The 23,534-nt window shown below is 43.2% G+C and overlaps 1 protein-coding gene and 1 long non-coding RNA gene across 4 annotated transcripts in view; one reads left to right on the top strand and one right to left on the bottom strand.

The window, feature by feature from the left end:
* LOC148524971 (uncharacterized) overlaps positions 1 to 23,534 on the top strand; it is a 113,775-nt gene that overhangs the window by 67,909 nt on the left and 22,332 nt on the right. The window lies entirely within an intron of this gene.
* The window catches only part of ZNF704 (zinc finger protein 704), a 104,950-nt gene continuing 90,906 nt past the window's right edge, over positions 9,491 to 23,534 (bottom strand). Inside the window, exons 7-9 of one of the 2 annotated variants that reach the window (XM_088471551.1) lie at positions 22,916 to 23,008; positions 12,530 to 12,621; positions 9,491 to 9,602 (exon numbers count right to left, since the gene is read on the bottom strand). In XM_088471551.1, coding sequence (XP_088327677.1) covers positions 9,491 to 9,602; positions 12,530 to 12,621; positions 22,916 to 23,008 — 297 coding nt within the window. The remainder of the gene's footprint in view (positions 9,603 to 12,529; positions 12,622 to 22,915; positions 23,009 to 23,534) is intronic. The other variant, XM_088471552.1, reaches the window with a different exon arrangement.

The following is a 23,534-nucleotide window of genomic DNA, read 5'->3' as shown; positions in this document are numbered from 1 at the left end:
GGTGCAGGGGCTGTGCAGTCTATTACTATAAAGCACAGCCCCGGCCTGAGTCTGACCGTCCGTGGCCGCCGCTCAGCGGCACAGGTAAGAGAAAGGGAGAGAGGGGAAGGGGGAAAAGGGAGGGGGAAGGAGAGATGTTGGGGGGGGTGGGCACCGGAAAGACTTTATGATGCCCCCCCCCAACATAAAATCATTACGATGCCTCTGGATGCTATGGGGCATAAGTATACACACTAGTATGTCTGACATACATCTGGCATGCTACTGGTTTTTGAGCTGGACCCATTTCGAGATGCATCCAACTCAACGTACATGTGGAAGAAGAAGTTCACAGCTTTTATTACATTTTGATTAGAAATTTGAAATGGTGATAAAGACCAGTATAGCAAAATGCCAGCCCCAGCCATAACCAGGAACATTGATGGCTCCTTACCACCTCCAACACATTGGCCATAGAGATCTCACCAGCCCTTTTCTTTATCAGGACTCTCAATTAGGGAGGTATTGTGTACTTCATCTACAATGTGAGGGGGAGTGTTCCCTTGGCCGCCTTTTGCAGCACCCATGACTGCTGGCCACTGTTTTTCTGCTAACACCAGGTTCTCCCCCTTAGACCTGCTGCCCACCACCACAGGTGTTACCTCAACAATGCATATAGCATCCTTAGTAATCGCTCACCAAGCCACTCCAATCAGCACTCCACCATATGTATAAAGATGAGCATGATGATAAGTGTACTTGTGTGTGACTGACCACACACTAGTCCTCTAAAGCTAAGAACCTCCTACATTCACATTACTTACATCCCTATATTGCTGACCCTTTATTAGGTCACACCATTTCTCCATGGGCATCATATGGAACCATGGTATTTCATTTATTAACTGTCTTTTAATGTCTGCAGTGTCTCTTTTTTATATTTCAAACCAGATTCACCATATTTCTCTCTCCAAGAAAGATTGCTGCTCTTGTGAATTACCGTAAGTCCTGGCTTTATCTCTAACCTATTTCTTTAAATCTTCCCATTGTATCCCTCTTTGATCTAACTAATAGACATACATTGCAGGGATAGTGACTGAGTTCTACACATGGTTTCCTCGATGCCCCCATAAATGTAGTAATACCATCACTATCCTTGTGAGATCTTGCTCATGCTCAGTGGAGCGGGCCAGGACTGAGACACAGCACTTCAGCACTAGACTGATGCGCTGTGGTCTCTAGCAGGGATCACCAGAGGGGGAGTTATCACTCCCACGCTCCGGCCAATGAGATCTCATCGTTAGTGCCTCCTGCTTCGCCTCGGTAAACCTCGCCGCTATAATACATCTTCCCCCCTATTTGGCTTCCCTGTCTCCCACCTCTTTTTACTCCACTCATCTTCCTCTCCTAACATACTAACATACTACATCTGCCTCCCCACTCCTACAAGCTCTACACTGGCTTCACTTTCCCTTCAGAACCCAATTCAAACTTCTCGCAATCACTTACAAAGTTCTCCCAATCCTCTCTTATATCTCTGACCTTATCTCCCTTCACACTCCCACCCACCAGCTTCACTCCACAAATGAATCGCCGCTTCTCCTACCAAATGATTACTTCCTCCCACTCCTACCTCTAAGCTTTTGCCCTGGCTGCAACCTACCAAAGGAACTTTCTCCCTCTCCTTATCAGACTCTCCACCTCTCTACAAAACCTCAAACAGGCACTCAGAACCCTCTTCTTTATCATAACTTTCCAGCTCTCATCCTAACCCAGTTCTCCATGCTCCTAGCTCACAGTCTCTCCCCTCTGCGTCCCCCCCATCTGTCTGCTACTTCTCTGTTGGCTGTAAGCTCTCATGAGCAGGGCACCCTTCCCTCATGTGTTCTTCTTTCCCAGACTTGTACCATCATCTTCTCCCCACTGCTTACCACCTAACCCTTGGGTTCTGCCATACTGCTGCTTACTGGGTTATTACGACTGCCGATGCAGCAATGTTTATAAACCTTGACCATGTCCTGCAATGTTCTGTACTGGGTAATAATAAGATCAAAAAAGACCAGGGCCACTGATCATCTTAATCCACCGTCACACTGATATGTGAGTAGCCCTGGTTATTAAAACCTATGCAAGATTCTGCAGGCATCAAATATTTAGAGACGAGTTTTCATGTCCTCTCACATTGTAATTCAATAAGGAACAGTGCTTGCATTTGTAATCACTCAATCTGCAGAAAGTTGACGGATGTAGGAAGTTTGCTGTCATAGAGGCCTCAATATTACATGGCCAACATTTGTAATTGGGTTTTAGAAGATATAAGCAGCCTATACTCAGGACTTGGGTTGTGCATCATCAATCAGACTGACAGCAGCCTCCTGATTAGACTAAAGTACGAGTAATCATACAGAAGCCAATACCCACAGGTTATCAAAACCTCATTTCCAGAATATTATTTATTGTTCTACATTTTATTTTACTTTTTGCAATTTATCAAGGAAATAGAATATAAAATAAAGTTGCTATACAGTGTCAATATTTGTGTAACAGATGGTAGTATTATGAAGCAATGAAAGTATAATGAACTCAGGGCCTCGTACATATTGGTCAGGCAGTACCCAGTCATATCACTGATTACTAGTGAATTAATTCGCTGTGTACTCATGAATATTCATGACTAGAATAAAGCCTACCCCACTGTGTGCAGGTGACAGAATACATCCGAATTACCACCGGACGGTTCAAATCCCGACAGCGGCAGGCCGACACGGCTGAAAATCCCGATCGTCCCCAGGTAAGTATCAACTAACCTAACCCCCCTAACCCCAACCTTCCCCCCCAGTGCCTAACCCTAATCCCTCCTCTAAGTGCCTAAACCTAATCCCCCATTCCCCACCGCCGAAACCTAAGCCCCCCGGGGGGTGCCTAACCCTAAATCCCCCCGGGGGTGCCTAACCCTAACCCTCCCGCTAGCCTAACCCTAACCTCCTGGGGGGATGCCTAACCCTAAGTCACCCCCGGGAGCTCTAAAACTAAGCCCCCCCCCCCCTGCGCGGCTGTCCACAGCAGCGCCCGGCATCACTTCGATTGGGATGCGGGCGCCGGTCTCCCGGCATCGTTAAAATGACAGGCGTCTAGAATTAGAGACCTGTCATTTAACCCTCGCCGGGATAAAGCAGTCGGGAAGCCGGCTGTCGGGCTTACGTCCGCTGGCTTCCCGATTGCATACCCAGGTGACAGGTACACATTCGGTACAAAATCACTTTTGCAGAATCATTGCTGACTAAACACACTTTCATATATTAGCAAGCTGTAATTTAGCGGGAATATCCCTTTGATGTCAACTCAACCCTGACAAATATACAGCCGAGTACTGTGCCTACCTCCCATCACCTGAAACTTATGACATATTAGCTGGTACCTCTTTCAGGTTGTCAGGTACAAATTTTAATGTCAGCCAACACTCCGGTTAATGATGACAGAACAAGAATAACACTAAAGTAATAAACGCATTAAAGTTTATTAAAAACCACAGATACATAGAAATTACATGTCAACAATTGGTTGACTAACATTTTTCCTCAAGGAAAACAGCAACAAGAGACATGTACTTTTACAGTATAAAGAACATAGTTTTGGCTGTGAAACACTTAGTGAAAAACGCCCAAGAAAAGAAAAGACATAAATATATATAATGGCATATAAATATATTTACCACCAGGATACTATGATATTATAATTTTAAAGTGGGCATATCAATCCCATATAAATTCATACTAGAGTGTATCACACATAAACATTTTATAGTTGCTTTCTGATGTCATGTATTTACTAACGAGTACTCCATGAAAAAAATGTATTCCTACCTTGGTCCCAAGTAGTGCCCCAGACCACCATGTTTTGGGCATACTGGCATTTCTGCTCCCATGATGCTCCAGGCTCACAGCCTGAGTTGATATATAATTAGCTGTGGGAGAGTTGTTGCCTGGAAACTTGTCCAAAGAGCTTTCCATCACAACAGATCCGTTCCAAGGCACTGACAGTGGCATCTCGCAGACCACGTGTATTCTGACATAGATCACTCACAGGCTTTGGGAAGAGGGGTACATTTTGTTTATGGAGCTCAATGTAGCGTTCTAATACGAAAGTGGATATCTGCAGAAAAGTGTGATTGAAAGTGTCTTATGCTGCCAGCACTGCAGTTTAGAGGGAGTCTGCTGACCAGGGACTAATTTGGAAAAAAATGATCTTTCACAGTGAATAAACCAACATGGAAGAAGCTTATCGATACTTAGAACTGGACCTGTTCTCTACACAGAGTGGAGAGCAACACTTAAAGGCTTTATTTACAAAGCAAAAGGCGCTGATTCCCAGCGGGATGCAAGTGAAAACTTTAAATGGCTCGCTCGGTCAGTGTAAAGAACGCCAGGGAAAAAAGCCGCTACTTCGTAAAAACAAAGCCCTTTGTGTGCATCGCTAATACATCCTAGTATGCTGATAGGCTGCATTTTCTTATTGACGAAGGAAGAGAGATATATATATACGTAGTGGCGCGATGAAAATAAACCTGAATATATATTCATAAACATTAATATTTAACAATGACAGTACAATCTTTTCTCGGTTCTTCTGTAATTCTAGGGGGAAAACTATTTAGCAAATAATAATAAAATTGAAATGTGTTTATTTAAAGATCAATTGAAAAAAAAAATTAAAAGAAATACACACAATGGCATTTTCAAAATGTAAAAAAATAAATAATAATAATAATAAAAAATTATCAAATAAAAACCCACAATAATTTATTTATGGAAATGTAGGAGTCTCTGGGGTGACACGATAGTGAATGTACAGTATGAGGCTCCCCTACTCCCATAGATATTTTAAAATTCAATTAAAATAATTAATGACAAAAGTCAATTTCCATCTCCCATGAGAAGTGCCAGTGGAAGCCTGTGACTGGCAGATTATATTACTGGTATACCAGTGACTCAAACGTCAGCATGGTTTCCTGAGCGAAGTGATATATATAACGGCAGCAATTGTCTCCCCAATTTCAGGGCTATTAAACGTATTTGCTTTTAAGGTGTATTGATATGTTCTGTTTATAAGTATTCATTCCGTTCTGTCTTTGTTTGCTTAAACAACATATGTGATTCTCCATTACTATACAACATATAAATTGACTGTGCTAGGTATACTGTGCACATGCAACTATATTTCTCTATCTATCTGAGTTCATAGGCATCATGATTCCATGTTGGTTATTAATCTTTCTCTGCATAGATTATATAAACTTTTGTTTCTAGTAGGACACTGCCCCTAGTGGTGGAATTATTGTGGCAGGGACTGCTAGCTTTACCTAGCAATTACTTTAAAGCAAATGTGTCCTATATTTGTCAATGTAATTTTAGATTTTGTTTACTTTACATTCATTTCAGTGTTTGGCATTTTGACACTTTGAATTGATTGTATATGAAATCTATTTCTCGGTGCACAACACAGAGGTAGGTTAGTAGAATATTTTCATACAATAGAAAGTAAATCTTATAAACTGGAATGCATCTTGGTATTTCCATGTGGTTATTGTGTAAGTGAGATGTTGTCCATTGTTTCAAGGAGTAGGGAGATACAGCAAAGAAAGTTGAAGGGAAGCTCAATATCGGTGTCAGATATAGAACACGTCGGCTGAAAAGGCACTCAGTAATATCAAACCTAGCAATCTAAAACAGAATACAATGTAGATTCTGATCATTGAACAAGTGAATTAAGCCCAGAGAACAGAAGCCATACTATACAGTCTCCAACACTATGTTTGCGTGTGTGTGTGTGTGTGTGTGTATATATATATATATATATATATATATATATATATACACACAGTATATATATATATATATATATATATATATATATATATATGACACATATATAAATATATTTGTGAATATTAGTGGCCTGTTCATATAAACCAACGTGTATTTATGTTTAGTGGTCCTTTAATGACTACTCTGGGTGTCTTTGTAACTGTTACTGGTGTTTGTTTGATGTTATAATGAATGTACTTACTCAGTGACAAATGATCCAGAGAAATGATAATTACATTACAAACAGGCATGTAAGACGTTACAATACTCTAAATTCTATAAAGCAAAAGGTTTATCTTAAGTAAGACTTGCAATGAAAAAGTATAGCAGTATACACAGGGTTGCTGAGTGGTAGTTAATCTAGATTATCCTCTAAAGGAAAAAAATCTATATAGTGCACAATCTCATGCCTCAGAGCTAATTATAATATGGTCTTTTGATAAATAACAATAGACACTAAAATTCCAATAACTGTTAGGCCGGTTACACACTAGAGCGATATTGGCACAATATGGTTTTGAGGCAAATTGGAACAACATATCGTGCGGATTGCACAGTGTGTACGCTCAATTGCCTGCTCCCGTGAGTCGTTTACTATATCTTCTGGTTGGCCGTGCTACACGGTCAATCAAAAGATATCGTGAACGATGTGGTGCACATCGTGTAGTGTGTACGGCTAACCGGATGACCGGGCGATATGACGTTCCAATTTTGGCCTCTAAAGACGTCACCTCTTAAAAGATGGTTGTTCTTGTGTATACAGGACCAACGATAAATCGTATACGATCATCACCGTAAATCGTTCTGTCGCTTGAAGGATTGCACAGTGTGTACGATTAATATCGTTTGTTCTGGGATGTAGAGGAATTGGAACGACCATTGCATCGTTCTGATGTGTAACCGGCCTTAGACACACTGCTGATCTTAAGAAGGTAATATGATACATGACCATAAAGTCTTAAGTAAACAATCTATGGCAAGCAAAAGTTTAATTTGTCCTTGTGGGACTAAATTTGCATTTGCATAGATAAATTCAATTAATTTTAACTTTTTATTTATTTGGAGCTGTTGTATTTAAAGACCAAGGTATACGTGGACTTAATAATATACTTACAAGTGGCAGAAACACTTACACACACTTATCCATAGCAACCAGACATTAGTGTTGATCAGTCTAGTGCAAGTTTGAATAATTCAATTAAGTCTGATTACTGCAGGCTACAAGAACAATTTGTGTGCAAGGTCTTTCTGACATACATTGCTGAAATGTGAACAGGGATAAAATATTTTAAAGTGCTAAAATTACATTTTGGCTATATAGGGGCCCTTTCAATTAGCCTCTTGGTTCTGTAGAAACCTTGTAGTTGTTTTACCGCACAGTGATCTAGGCAATAACCTCTCACCTTTGCCCACACCTCTTAGATGTTTTCATTACCGTAATTGCGGTATTTGAACGTAGAACTAACTGAATGAGCCCCAATGCGACTTGCATTGTTAGTGAAAGCAGCAAAAAGTAGAAATTACCCATCTGGATAATGTTATACGCAGTTCAGTGATGCCCCTGAAAATGGTATAGAAAAGACAGCACAAGTGCTCAAGTATATTTAATTAATTTACGTAGCAGCTAAAATGGCCGTTATTGAATGGAGGCAGCTTCTATGAGCAAAACTTCAGGTTTGCACTTTGCTTGCCCATTTTATTAAATAACATCGGCCACATATGGACTGGTCCTATTACTTAGCTCAAATACTGAGCGCAAGTGTGGTCGTAGATGACCATTCACACAGCTTGACCGGCTCGGTCATCTACTAGCAGGATTATTAATATATCTGGAAATTGACCGATCCTTTCAATCAGATGATTCAGGGTATTGCTGATTATATGGAACCTCCAGCATCAATATATACAGCACATTTCCTGATAGAAGCATCTATATTGGAGTGAGTATAGCCCTATTGAGCATACATTTATTACATTTGCACAGAATCATTATAATATAACAGGACAACATGAAACTCAGATCACCAGGCTGTTGTAGCGAACAGCAGGAGATGCTCCAGGTTAATAGGGAGAAGGGTGCTCTTTTATTTAAATACATGACTTGTGAGTACAAGAGCAACTGACAGTCAGGTGCAGTGAAAGGGGGCGGGTACACATTACCCATGCCCGAGCCGCTGGAGTGAAGGGGTGGTGTAACTACGCCACAACGCCAACTCATACGTGATGCTACAAACGCACCCCCCCGTATGCACCATAAGAATGTACACAAGATGTTTGCATAGCCGCACCCCTTCCAGTACCCAGTTCCATCCCAGTACCCAGGCCTATCCAATGTCTCCATTCTCTGAATGTTTAGATGTTATAGGATACATTACAAGACTTTGCCAAGAGTCTGTATTTCTCCAACAGGTTTCACATGGTGTCTAAAACATCTTTAATTTACAATTGCAAATGTCTAACCTTTCAGAATATTAAATGCTAATTTTTTTTTTCTTTTATAGTTAACAGTCCTCTTGCAGGGATGCAACAAGTTTGCATTAAGAGTGAGACCAGTATATTTGTGCATAGGTCAGCAAAAAGATTCAAAGTGAAAGGGGTGATTGAATAATGTCATTTTCGGAATCCCCTGTACAACCTAAAAATTATTTCACGTCAAATACTTCACCTAATGAAACTGGTTAAGTGATTTACACAGTTCAACACACAACACTAATACTTTTTATACTTAAGCCCAATAACAATAAATAGAGTGAACATCCATTGATTGCTTATTGTACCGGATGTCGTTCGTATGAAATCCACGTTATTTTTTGACAAATCACAGTTGTGTTGTAGGTGCTGTTTATCTGTTGAATCTTTGAAGTACAAAATAAAAAGAAAGGTTAACTGTCCCCTTATTTGTAGGTGCACAGCTCTGGTTTGTGTGCATCCTGAACAACTCACATTTTATTTACAGTATAAAAAGACAACTGAGAGTATGCATGTCACCTACACACAGGTGAGGCAGCCATTTTGTGACTGAACTAACAGTCATTAGAATGTAGCCAATCAATTCACTACAGACGAGTTCCAAGTGAATTGATAGGCTGAAATTGCTCCAGCAGTCAACATGGCCGCCTTCCTTGTGTGTAGGGTCCATTTGTAGAAACTAAAATCATACAAAACTTATTTCTGTGAAGCACTGTGCGGCATACCTGCAGCTCAACAGGATATAATGAGAAAATATCAAGGATAAGTCTGCAGGTATCCTCTGCACTAAGAGTGCCCCTCATCTAGCAGCACAGTAAATAGGCCAGGTACTATCTACCCTTATAGAAGGGAACTTAGGCAATGATTTTTCTTTATATAAAGAAGTGCATCTGCTTTCAGTCTTTTTGTTAATGTCAGTGGTGTTCACTTAAAAAGTCTAGAAATACGTGAAGGAAATTCGTAGAAAATCTGAGCATTGTAGTGCTCATACGTCACCATGCAAACATAGACCGAACACCCCCTTAGCTTAATCAAGTTGTCACTTCTGTAAGAACCCATTTCTTCACAGAGTGAAAATCCTGAGTATGGTGAACTTGACCACAAGACTGTGAGCGTCATGTCTTGTGCAGTTCACTCTCCCAGGCAGCGTCTGATACAGGAGGAGCGGCAGCGCTCAATCAGTCAGGAAACCTCTGGCAGGCTTTCTTCCAGCGGCAGGCGGTGCACCACTTGTCCCGGTTCTCCATTCCATATACTTTGCGGCACTTTTTGCCTTCGCCGCGAGGCTTTCTGATAAAGAAAAGACGGGATATTTGTTATTCCTCTGTTTTTGCAAAAGTGTCCAAGAGGCTCGAGAATTAGAGGGAGACCTCCAGGAAGAGTTGGCAATTTTCCCACAAGGTGGGCTGAGACGTGGCAGGTTCATGCAAATTGTGTCAGCAAGCCACACCCACTTCAATGAGCAGTAAGAAGGCAGGTGTGGGATGATTTTACAGTCAGCAATATATATTGCACCCTGCGATTCGCATCTTCATGTAACGGCCACCTGTTTTCATACCTCTCTTCCCAAAGGACAGGTGTGAGAAGTAAGAAAGAATGCATTTAAATTCACAAAGAAGAATAGTTTTCCACATCCACAAATAATTTAAATGAAAATAGTGAAATGGGACTAAGGGCCTGATTCAGACACGGACGCTATCCGCAGTGTGCTCGGTATTGTCGATGGTTGCTAATCTGCGCATGCGCTTGCATCGCAGTGCGCATGCGCAAACTACACAGTGCGTTCGCAGATCCCTTGCTCGCCCAGCAAAACCAGCCCAGCAGAGCGAGTGACAGGAGAGGCCGTTTGTGGGTGGTAACAGGGGCAGTCCAGTAAAACGGGGGAGTGGAGGTGCGAACGCAGGTGTGCCTGAGTGTTTCAACGCCGTTTTAGAGGCGTGCATAATTAACAGGCAGCGTCATAGTACACGTCACCAGCCATTTTTTTTACTCTGTTTTCCTCGCAATGCTTGCGGTAGAAAAAAGCTACCACAAGCACTGCGTTCACATCCGATAGTGGTCGATGTACCAATGTTTTCACAAACTTCCAGGAGATGACGTGGGGCAGTGGGCGTCTCTGCATACGCTAAGGGGAGTCTGCATACACAAAGCGAACGCTCGTACAGGTAAGATGGGCATGCTTATTCCTTGGCGAGCGATCGCTCCCCGCCACTTTCAAATATTTGCATACGAATCGAGCGAGCGTACGCTCATAGCGACCGGGTCTGAATCAGGCGCTCGCAAACGGGTCGATGGCCGGACAGTGCGCGAGCCCCGGAGCGAGTGAGTAATCACTCACTCCAGGGCTCGCAACAAAACGGGGCGGCTGTCAATGTTGATTGACAGCTCGCCCCGTTTTGCAGGCGGGGAGGGGGGTGGCTGGCCAAACGGAGGCATTCCCGAAGGAATGCCTGCAGTTTGAGGGCGGCCCTACTGACATCACTCGTGATGACAGTAGTTGAGCAGGAAGCTCACTGGGGCTTGCGGGAACGAGACCCTACCACAAGGGTCTCGTCGCAAGCCCGATGGTCGCGACCATCGCGACCATCACCTGGCCGTTCGCAAAAGCTGTGGGTGGTCACCCACACCTCAGCAACCGGCCAGGAGGCCGGATTGAAAATAAAAACCAGGCCGCCCAAATTCAGAGCGAGCGCTCACAAAAAGCGTCCGGCTCTAAATCAGGGCCTAAGGTAGTTGAACATAGGTACACAAACAAAATAAACAAATTAAGGCACAAACTGCCCAAGATATAAAGCAAAAAAAAGACAGGGACATTTTTCCAATTTTTTTTTTCATTAAAAACTAAAGAAGTAAAACTTACATTTCTCGTCAGATCATGTCCATTTGAATCGACCTGCAGCTGACAGTGCTTACCTCCCAGATCATTACACCTGGAGAGCTCCAGCAACAGGTCAGGGAATGGTTGCATCACCACTCACCGTCTCTAGCACTGATTTATGATCGCACTGCTAAGGTGGAAACATACAGATGTGTCCTCATACACTATTGCTGCAGTTGCACCAAACAGCCCACTCTCGGCATGCCAGGTCCCACGTGCTACTGACCAGCGTCTTTTTCGTCCAAAAATGAGTCTTAGTCGCATTGCACGCCACGCCACGAGACTGCACTGATTTATTTGATATGTGACAATTGTATATCTGTGTGCGACTGAGTCTGCATTTGTATACAAAGTGATAAGATGCAGCTTTTTTCCACGCCAATTCCGTTTCGTATACAGACTCAGTCACACACATAAGTGTCACATATAAAACTAATCAGTGCAGTCTCCTGTTGCGTGTTAGGCACATCGCATTGCGACTAAGATGCATTTTTGGGTGAAACAGACACTCAGCACTAGCATAGTCGCACGGGACCTGGCGGCTCATACGCACCAGGCGTCTCGTGCATTGAGACTAGGGGATATATTTACTAATGTGCGGGTTCTTAGAAGTGGAGATGTTGCCCATAGCAACCAATCAGATTCCAGCTATTCTCTTCTAGAAGGTGCTAGATAAGTGATAAGTAGAATCTGATTGGTTGCTATGGGCAATAACTCCACTTCTAAAAACCCGCAGTTTAATAAATATACCCCTTGGTGTATGAGGACACATCTTTAAGTACTATGGAAGCCTTTCCAGTACATTTCTGCCCTCACTGGATCCCTCATCATACATGAATGCAAGAGAAGAGCCGCCATCTGGACATTCACTGTCCTCTCCTGCGCGCCCCCTACATCTCATGGATCATGATGCAGGCTGTGACAGGTAGCAGGAACATAAAAGTTAGGGCAGCAGGCTGGGTAGATATATGCAACCGGGTAAACATCAGTTGCTTTATGTTTCAATAAACATTCATTTCCTCTTTCCTTGGCAAGTAATATCAACATCATAGTAGGGCGAGCTGATGTGGCATCTGGGCCTGGAGCAGTATGAAGGCGGACATTTTGTGGGCTAAACCAGTGATTGTGAGAATCTAGGGTGTCAATTCACAAACACCTACTAATTTCACTCTAGTACTTTACAATATTATTCATGAAACCTGAGACACTGCTTTTCTATTTCTTCTGTTAAATAGGTTTTTTTCTAGTCCACTACAAAGTTATTTTCTATTTCTGTGTTCAGTTGTAGTCTGATTACCTATAAACGCTGAGTAATAAAGAAATGCAGTAAGTTCCTCACCTTGACACCAAGCCGGCTCTGGAAGGGGAAGATAACGCTGGGTGATCTGATCGTCTATATTCCTCAGAATTAGTAATGCAGGGAAGGCGAACCTGAAAAAAAAGGAAAAAAACAGATGAATTATCTAAGCTTTGGTTCATTGCTAATATGGGAAGGATTACCTCCACCCTCTGTGATAAAGTGGATAAGTTTGATCAGATTTGGAAATACTACCATCTCTTAAGGTTCTTTCTCTCTGGCTCTGATTCAGAGCCGGACGCTCTGAAAGAGCGCTCGCTCTGAATCAGGGCGTTTTTTGTTTTCTTTGTGCGGCCTCATAGCCGCTCGCATAGCTGTGGGTGACCACCCACAGCTATTGCGAGCGGCCAGGATGATGGTCGCGATGGTCATCGGGCTTGCGACGAGACCCTTGTGGTAGGGTCTCATGGCCGCAAGCCCCAGAGAGATTTCGGCTCTAACAGAGCCGGAATCTCTCCACTGACATCACTCGTGATGTCAGTGGGGCCGCCCCCTTTGGTGCGAGACCCGGAGCGACGGATTGCCAGTCGCTATCCGGGTCTCGCGCATGCGCAGGCTCCGTCGTGCGCATGCGCTCTGGGCCACCATTGACCCAGTTGCGAGCGCTCAGCGCTTGCGACCGGATCTGAATCAGGCCCTCTATCTTTTATGGGTCTGTTTAGCTCAGTCTATTACATTTTGGCCTGTGTATTTATACTAATAATATGGGCTTTTAGCTTCATCATATTCTCAGTTATATGTGAGGTGTGTAACCTTTTTCTCTTATTGAATATAATTTCAGTGCTCTCGCCCCGAGGTATGGTCTCCCCACCTCTACAGTCTGCCTTCCTCTTGTTTTATCTTTTTCTTCCCCTTTGGTCTTACTCCTTTCTATAGTTTTAGGGTTTTTATTTGAAATTGTGTTATATGCATTTTCCATGCGCCTATGTCTATATTCTTATGCCCTGGACTGCGATCCCTTTGTTCATCTCATTTTGGTGCTTTTTGGACATGTATCTTTATACTTGTGTGTATGTTTTGTCTCTCGCAATAAAAACCAATGCTTAAAAAAATAATAATAGATTCTTGATGTAATGATTATTTATAGTTATATACTAGCGTCAATAAGGGAACATAACACAAAGCAATAAGATTGAAAATGCTTCACTAAAATAAGCCTCTGTATTGTCATAATAAGCCAGTTATTGGGCTTAAATTGGTTTGTTAAATGACTTTTGACTTTTTAAACGAGATGTTGTCAGGATAATGTATGGCCATGCCTGACTTGCCTATTATTCCGGAACATCCGGGAGACTCCAAAATTTTGTGAAGGTCTCCCGGACTTCTTGTAAGAGAAAGGGACCCTGCTGCAATCCATGGGCATAGCAATAATAGGTGCAGGGAATGCTGCTACTTTGGGGCCAGGGACTTTGGGGCCCAAGACTCATGTCATATACTGTAGCTGTCTATCAAGTGCCTACAATTGCCCATCAAGAAATGGGTCCGGCCAATTGCCAGGCAAGAAAAGGGAGGCTCGTCAGCGCTCATATACGTGGCGGCCTCTGTCTCTTCCTCTCAGGTCCGGCATTGTCAGAGAGTAGACTTCTATTGACTACAGCCTTTCTACAGTGAGCTGGATGGTGGGCATTGAGTTCTGATAATAGGACTGTCCCAATAAGGTACAGTGTGCCAAAATTAAGAAGATGTCCGCCCAAAATGGAATTTCCTCCATTGGAAAGTATCCCCTTCAGGTAGGAGCTGGTTGGTCCCTGCCAAATTCTGCCCTATCTTTACACTCACTGGAATCTCCTCAGGCCTCTGCAAACATGGGACTGCCATGTAAGATTCAAAAGCTGCAAATAGGGTTGGAGCACTTGAAGCCTCAACAAATAAGATGAGATAAGATAAGAGGTCAATGAGAAATATGGGGGAGATGTATTATTGTGGCACCTATCATGCTGCGGTAGCTTTTGCTGTTTTGCCTCTTATTGAAGCAATAGCGCTGAGATGTAGAGTAGGGGAGAGATAACTTCCCCCTCTGGTGATCCCTGCAAGTCCCACAGTGCATCAGCATAGTGATAATGCACAGTGTCTTGCCTCATGGCCGCCCCAATGCACCCGTACGTGATCTCACAGACATCAGGAGACGGACTGCCACAGCCTCCGCTGTTGGACAGTACACATATGGGCAGGTAAGGCTGACGATATGTTAACAATTATAGGTCATAAAAGTGCACTTTTTTTTTTCGCTAACATCAGCATGGCTTCTGTTGTATCATTACATGTTTGCAGATGTCGTAGAGAAAAGTGATTTTCTCTACATTATATGCTTTCATACATGTGTCTATTCAAAGCAAGTGTCAAATAGTGTTGCTTATACCACCCCTTCGTACATCCCCCCCGTAATCTGTTACCAGACTTCTATGAATGACATTCCATTTTCAGTGAGTGGTGAGTGCAGTGAATGTTATAATAGTAAGGTTTGTGTATAGTGGATGTTACACTAGTAAGCAGGGTCGGCATAGTTGAAAACAATGGGAGGACTCTGGATATTGGCGCACAAGAGCAGCTCCCAGAGAGACCCCGGAGAAGGTAGGTCCGTATAGAGTGCGGAGCAGTTTGTGGCGTAGAAATTCTCATTTACTCTCCCTCTCTGTACAATAGTTGAAAACGCTATCTGGACCTACCTTCTCCCGGGTCTCCCTGCGGGCAGGAAAATATAAAACATCAAAGAACAGATGCTGTTAAAATGAATCATGTGTAATACATATGGATAATTGCACGTGACTTAAACCTATCGAAATGTTACAGCTGGAGAATAACAGGAACTTAAAGCGTGCCTTTCCTTCTTTTGAGAACACCTTTATAAATAGGCTAGAAAGAAGTTTAAAGATACAGTTATGTGAATGAAACAAGTCTCACTAATGTAAGTTGTTATTGATGGCTTCATTTGTGAAGGTCATCTGTTTTCATTCACAGCCGGAAAAGATACCTTTATGTGCTTGACGCAAGAGATAATTAATGTGAGTGTTGCATATAGGGGGAGAATCAAATACTAACCCACATGAGGGAAAGACCTATGAAGTTGACATCTAGGTTGTGCATAGTGGATGTTATAATGTACTGGGGGCACTGTAATGTTGCATAAATTGAACTGGGGCACTGTAATTTGGCATAATATGAACTTCAGGGCACTGTAATGTTATATAATATGAAGTGGGGCATTGTAAAGTGGCACAATACAAACTGGAGGCATTCAATGTGAACAGGGAGATTTGTATGCGGCATAATGAAAAATGGAGGACATTGTAACATTGCACATAATGTATTTAAGGCATTATAGTGTGCCATAATATGAACTGGGGGCACTGTAATGGGCCATAATATTAGCTGGGAGGCACTGTAATGTAGCATAACATGACATTGGGCACTGTAATGTTTCACAGCATGAACTGGGGGAACTATAGTGTGGCATAATATGAACTGTGGGCACTACAATCTGGAATAATATGAACTGGGGGCACTACTATGTGGCATTAAATGTACTGAGGACACTGCAAGGCATATTGTAAAATGAGAGTACTGTGTGTCATAATGTGTACTTACAGCACTACAATGTGACATAATATGAACTGGGTGCACTGTGTGGTATAATGTGAACTAAGGCACTATTATGGCCATAAAATTAACTATGGTACTGCTATGGGGCATAAAACTGAACAACCACTGCAGAGAGAGGTGTCTCTCTAGCAGCATTGGGGCTGAAACCCCTTAAAAATGTTGCTATGGGGCCCAGAACTTTCTGACTGAATCCCTGCTGCAACCCGTCCGTTTTAATAATGAAATAATTGGGACAATGAACATGATCATAATATTTGCTGCATATTGTGTCATCATGGCCCTGCCCCCAATGTACAAAGCCATGACTCAGCAAGGAACGCAGTAGCTTATACGCACGCAATCGACCGATTGTTGCATACTGTGCATGCATCGCAATGTGCGTGTGCGAACTAGCCACTGCGATTGGGACTGATATTGCACAGGCTACGCAGAACCATGGCAGAGTGATTGACAGGAAGTGAAATTTGTGGGTGGTGACGGTGGGGCGGTCAGGCGTGCCAGTGCGTTGGGATGGCGTAGGTGCGTGCATAAATTATCTACTGCAATACCATATGCAGCCTGAGGCCTCATAGCGTGCACTGTTAGCAGTTCCTGAGTGAGGTCTGACCTGCCTTAACTGTGCGTATGGGTCCGATGTTACCAGATAGCTGTAATTTCTTATTATGGCTTATCACGGCAATAGGAAATTAACAATCATCCGAATGTATCTTTAAAGGCATCCAGGGACAGGGTCTCTGAAAAGGAGGCCGATTCCTGCCATGTGTAAAAGTAAAGTTATTTGCTGATGTCATCACTTTAGTTTCTTGCTCGGAACCCTGGCGGCCTCCTGCACATGTGCGGTCAGCAGATCATACACGCACAAGTGGCCATTACAGTAACTTTTGCGGTTAGTAGCCAATAGGGGAAATGTAGTTGGCCAGTGTTGAAGGGAACAGTGATGCAAATTGCATCATCACGGTCCTGCCCCAACCCCGTCCCCCGAACACACACACGCACGTGCGCGCGCACGGCCTGCTGCACAATACCTTCAATTGCATTTCTTCCAGAAGAGTACATTGTGATTGTCCCGACTAGAGTATGTAATTAGAGAAAAAAGGCACTAGTTTGCTTTAATACTAGAATTGTCACCGGATAAAGTACCAACTGCTTGTATACATTGTATAATTACCAGCTGACATTACTAGCACGAATGGTTGAATCCCATATGAATTTTGCATTAAAATTAAACATGTTAGATACTTCTTTGGGCAATCCAAGTCTTAGGAAAAAAAACAATAGCCCGTACTATGCAAAGTATCCGTACAACATGTCGTTAGAGCAGACTGAGCAATAATAGTTCTAGAGCCAATAATATGACCCATCTCAGCAATGTGATAATGTGATATATATTTTCCCACATATTTCTTTCCTTATTCACTGGATAACAGTCAGCTGGAATTCCAGCATAAGAATTACATTTAGAAGTTCTTTATTTTAACTAAAAGATTTAAATTAATATTTCAATCAAATGCATTATAGGAGCATAAATGTGTGAAGACCTGAAAAAGATTTATTACAAACTAACAATGGAGTGTACATTTACATTCACTCAACACATAAAGAGCACATCCATGTAAACATAATTATTTCGGGGCATTGTTTCAAAATATAGGTCCAGCTAGTGAATTTGAATCTTTTACACATATACATTTTTCAATTGTCAAACCCTTTGTTTAGGCTGCTCTCATTCTCAGCATAGGTCTCCACAGACGATATCTACTGTAGCAACAAATGCAGAAGAATGAAGAGGGAATTCCTGCTATTCCATTGTCTGTGCCACAACAATTACACTCATGAACTATCAACAGCAACAATGAACAATTCAGATTCAACCATGTGACTAGTTAATAACCACTGTAGCATCGCAGATGTGCTTTCATTGTCCTACTGAATTTTTGAACCGGGTACAATGACATTGTTTTTAGCTTAAGACTGCCAGTAAGACACAAATACCATTGTATCTGGGTAAAAACCAGGGCCACATAAAATATGTTATTGAGGAAATATTTTTAATACAAATGTATTTTCTACATTTGTAAATATTTAAAAATTCAATCTATATATCAGCCATGTTACATAACATTGGATTATATAAGGCAGTATGGGCCCAATTCATTACCGATCGCAACTGCGATTAAGCACGCAATCGGACGATTGTTGTGTACTGTGCATGCATCGCAGTGTGGGTGCGTGAACACTACACTGTGATCGGGACTGCGATTGCAGTGACTACGCAGACCCATCGCAGAGTGATTGACAGGAAGTACCGTTTGGGGGGTGGGCGGCGAAATGCAGGCGTGCCAGTGCATTTCAACGCCGATACCAGGGGAGTGCATAAATTAGCCACTGCGATGCCATACGCAGCTTGTGTACTCACAGCGTGCGATGAGGTTAACAATTCCTGAGTAAGGTCAGACCTTGTGCAAGTGTGCGTGAGGCTGCGACTGTACTCGATGTTACCGATGATTTTGCAGTTTTGCTAAGTATTACAGATGTGAGTAAAGGGAAGTGGGCGTCCTTATGTAATGCTGAAACTAGATTGTGATTGCAATTATTAGCACACTATCGCAATGGAACTGCGTGCGTAATTGCTATTGAGAATCAGGCCCTATGTGCTGGACACTAAACGATTTGCTTTAGTTTAAGGATTGACTTTAAAATTCATATGTATGTTTCAGATGGTCAGGGAGAGAAGAGTATGACAGAGATATCCCTGACCTAGCACCACATCCACCCAATCCACCACTCCATGTCTCCACACATCTCTAATCCTATATTACACAGCTCACATATTTTTCTGCCTCATTCTTCCAAAGACAGTGACAATTACTGACCCGGAGTGCAGGACTCAGAAATAACCCAACGGAATGAGATAGATTCCCTTCAGTTTCTGTACGGTGACGTCATCAGCCAGTGTCCAACATCATTCCCTACCATCCAAATGGGCATAGAGGGGGAATATATTCGTGTGGCGAGTGAAGCGTGGTGAGCGAAGCGAGCTTGCAAGGGGCCGACTTTCTTATTTTCCTGGCAAGTGTGGGCAGAAACATCCACTTCCGCCCTCACTCACGTCACTTCCAGGTACAGCTACTGAAGGTCTTTTATACTCTTCCAATAACCAACAGCCTGGAGGGATTGTTCCGGTGGGCGGGGCACTGGCGCGATAGGTAGCGGGAAGGCAGTGCACTCATCTGTTTGGTTGAAAGCTGCTGCTGCTGCTCTATGCTACAGCCACTAACAAGTGGAACCATATTGGAGTGTCCACGGCGTATTGGGAGCACAAGCAACACCACCCGGACACAGGAGAGGCCTCTCCATTCACAGCGGCGTGCCATCTGACACGGACCCTGACTGTGATCATCGGTCAGTAGTAGGATCCAGCTACCACGGTTCCGTCTACCAGCTCCACTGGAGCACAGGTACACCACAGCGTGCACGCTCATTGTGGTGAGACACCACCAGCGCTGTTATTCAATTCCACACTGTATTCAATTCTTCGGTATTGTCTCACTTTATTTTTGGATGACATTAACATTGTATCTATGAGAGCCTGCTGACTTTGCAACGGATTGATACTTTATTTCCACTAACCCATAGCTGCTGCTTATTTACAAACTAACTAAACGACTGTTTTGTAGCTGTACTACATTAACATATATTATTTAAACCTGTGGCCACAGTGTGTATACATGCAGGGTCGGACTGGCCCACAGGGGTACAGGGGAAAACCCTGGTGGGCCCCACTGTCTGAGGGCCCACCCCCTCCTCTAGGGATCAGGTTCCAGACTGTGCACTTCAATTATACATTATACATATGTTACATTATACTACACAAGGCTATGGTGTATTTTCTACAGTGCATTGCTGTTATTAATCTGGTACATTATCATGCATGCATGCACTAGCAGTATTTTCTATATATAGTTATATACATATATTTAAAGGGGCATAGACCATGCACTCTCTAATGGTTAGCCAAGCCTCTGTGGAGGCTGACCACACCCCCTCTGGAGGCTGGCCACACCCCTAAGTATGGGCCCCTATCATTGGGCCCATTATTCCCCAATCTGACACTGTATACATGTGTGGGTCTTTCCTTAGGTGTTGTCAGCTGCTTGCTCTATTTTATTTATGTTTTTATTTTATGCTTTTATTCATATATGCTATATTATATATTTGTTCCCCACGAGGTCATATATATTCTTGATTTTCCTTTTACGCAAACGTTCATTGCAGACACAGAATGTGACATACCCCCGAAAAGGTCTTGACTTGCCTGCGTTTTTTTCTGCCACTCCCCGTTACCTCCCATAAATGCTCCCTGATTGTGACTCACACTGCGAGTGAATAAATAATAGCTGCGAGTGTCTACGGTAACGTACCTTAACGCATGTGCCGTGTGACTCAGACGCATGCACGTATTGCTGATTACTGCTCAGCTGCGTAAACATGGGAGCAGCTGCTATGGTCAGAACTGCACAACTCTTGGCCCAATTCAAAGGTCTTCAAACATCCGTTTCTGATATTCACTTTTCTATTTTTTATTATCATTCTTCATTTATAAAGGGCCAACATACAGTATTATTAAGAGCGGAGTAAGAGAGAAGTATTATCAAACAACCAATTATACAGCAGCCAATGGCATTTTTTCCACTTTAACGTCACAGATACTTTTAACAAAAGTCACCCTTACCTTGTCCGGCCTTGTTTACCAATGTGGACTATCCTGTCCCAGAGCGCTGTCATTCCATTTTCACGTGATCAGCCATGTTGTCTCTGATCACGTGAGCACCAGTATCTAGTATCCGTATCTGTTACCTGCGCTCACATGACCACTTCAGCCTATCTCTGACAAGAGCACCCTATTTAACACCCTATTTAAGCCTGCACCTGACTCAAGCACCTGGTTGGAACAATGTGGTTCTTTTCCTCCCAGTGATCTCACTCACTAGTGAATAAGCGCTGCCTTCGGTCCACTGCCTGAAACTGCGCTGCTGGGCTCCTGCTAGCTGCTTCCTCTGAGTTACTGCATCTTCCACTCTGGCTACTAAACTGTTACCTCCAGTTCCAGTCTGGTGCACAATGATCTCATCTACTAGCAAGTCCTCTAAATATATCTCTCCTGCTCATTGCAGGTTCAAGTGGACTTTATCCTTACTGTACTTTAGTTTACTTCTGACCTGCATTATAGTGCTTTTACTCAGCACTGCAGCTGCTGACCTACTCCGGGACTCACTAATCACCATGCCATCGGTACTCCTATCGATGGTGGTTGTTGACCTGTGGGTCCTCTGGGGATAGTGCTGTGTTTCTGCTACAAACATTCATTCCGGTTGTTGGCGACTGGGTATTGGATCTAAGGCCCTCATTCAGAGCGCACGCTCTGAATGAGGGCCGGCCTCCATAACTATGGAGCGTCCTCCTGGATGCTCGTATAGCTGTGGGTCACAACCCACAGCCTATACGAGCGTGCAGTTTGATGGCCGCGATGGTCGCGACCATCGAAACTGCGAGCCGGAGCCTGCGGCCTAGTGATGTCAGTGGGCCGGCTTCTGACGGGAGGCGTTCCCTTAGGAACGCCCCCGTCAGGGAGGCACGCCCCGGCACGCCCACCAAAGGGGGCGTGCTGTCAATCAACATCGACAGCACGCCCCCTTTGATCAGACACAACGAGCGAAGGAAAGTCCTTCGCTCGTCGCGTCTGGCGCATGCGCACGACGGAGCTCCCTCCGTCGTGCGCATGCTCAGTGCAGAACATCGACCCACTTGCGAGCGGACAGCCGCTCGCGAGTGGGTCTGAATCAGGGCCTAAGTTCCTCTTTGAGGATTTAGGGCCTGATTCAGACTTGGAAATAGAGTGAGATATGTCTCTCAACTGTAAACCTGAACAAACCATATTGCAATGCAAGGGGTGTAAATACATTTAAAAAAATTTACATGTGGAGTAAATACTGGCTGCTTTTGCATGTAGCCCACAAACACTGCACAGCTTTATTATTACTCTACAATTTAGATGTCAGTTTGGAAACACTCCTCCCATATCTAAATCTCTCTGCACATTTTAAATCTGCCTCACCTGCAGTGCAGCATGGTTTCACCAAGATGATCAGTTGAGAGAGATCTCTCTCTATTCCCAAGTCTGAATCAGGCCCTTAGGCTCCAGTGACCCAGTTCTGATAAATGGTCTGGAGCATATGTTATCAGATTCCAGATGGGCTACTGATTACCTGAATTACTGTGCTCTGCCCTGAGTTCTCATACACTGGTTACAGAGACCCTTATCCCTATAATCAGGGCAAGGGGTTGAGTTCCACTGAAATGGTTCCAGGGGCAGACTGGGAGTTTTGCAGGTGTCACTGACCTCTCTGAAGGTTCCAGGGATTTACCACATGGGTCTCACCCATGAGTAGCCCACTGATTATAGCACCATTATTCTGCTACAGCCCATCAGCCAGTCCACGGGTCCTGACTCGGATCTAAAAACCCTAATCATGACAATACTAATGTAATATTGTCAGGCACTCAGACCCTTTCTGTACTTCCCTGTGTAAGCAAAGGGGGAACAACCTGTTGTATATCTACCAGAATCTTACTAGAATTTCCCAGAATTCTTTCACATGACATCATACACCATTGTCTAATAAATGTAGAGAAACGTGGCTTATTTTATCTAGGGATACAAAACGTATTGTAGCCTCCTTTCTTATTTTGAGCATTTACATCACTCACCGAAGCTCCACTAATTGTAGTATGAGGCAGCAGCCGGGAGACACTGAAGTTGTTGACATTAAGTCTTCGTGGAATGTTTACAGGAGCAGTAGCCTAAAAGACAAAAAAAACAATTTTTGTATATTTGTATGCAAATAAAAATGTTCATCTTATTGTACCTGTACCATTAATACTATTTAAATAATAATAATAATAAAATAATTTAGCATTGTTTGCAATTTCGGGATGGGTGGGGGAGAATTACCTGAGCACTCAATTCCAACTTTAATAGTTATGTTAAATTAAAATATTAAATGTATTTTGATAATGATAGCAATGAGGAGTTGTTGACCCATCAGTGACTAAAAGTAAGACCCGTTATGCCATCCCATCCCTCTGCCATACATACAGTGGGAAAGCTCCACTACCTAAAAAAGTATTTCAATTGAAGAAACTGCAAACTCATCCCTCCAATCAGTTATTTTGCTTCTATTATAAATAATACAATCTAGAATTACGTCCACGGGCACTACCTGGTTATACTTCTTACGGTGGTTTAGTAAAAACTAGTATTAATACCAGGGTTGGACTGGCCCACAGGGGTATTGGAGAAATCCCTGGTGGGCCTCACTCCCTGAAG

The sequence above is a fragment of the Taudactylus pleione genome, unplaced genomic scaffold (genome assembly GCF_031769625.1).
Source record: "Taudactylus pleione unplaced genomic scaffold, aTauple2 ptg000114l, whole genome shotgun sequence".
NCBI lineage: Eukaryota > Metazoa > Chordata > Amphibia > Anura > Myobatrachidae > Taudactylus > Taudactylus pleione.
This window is presented reverse-complemented; position numbering and strand designations above follow the sequence as displayed.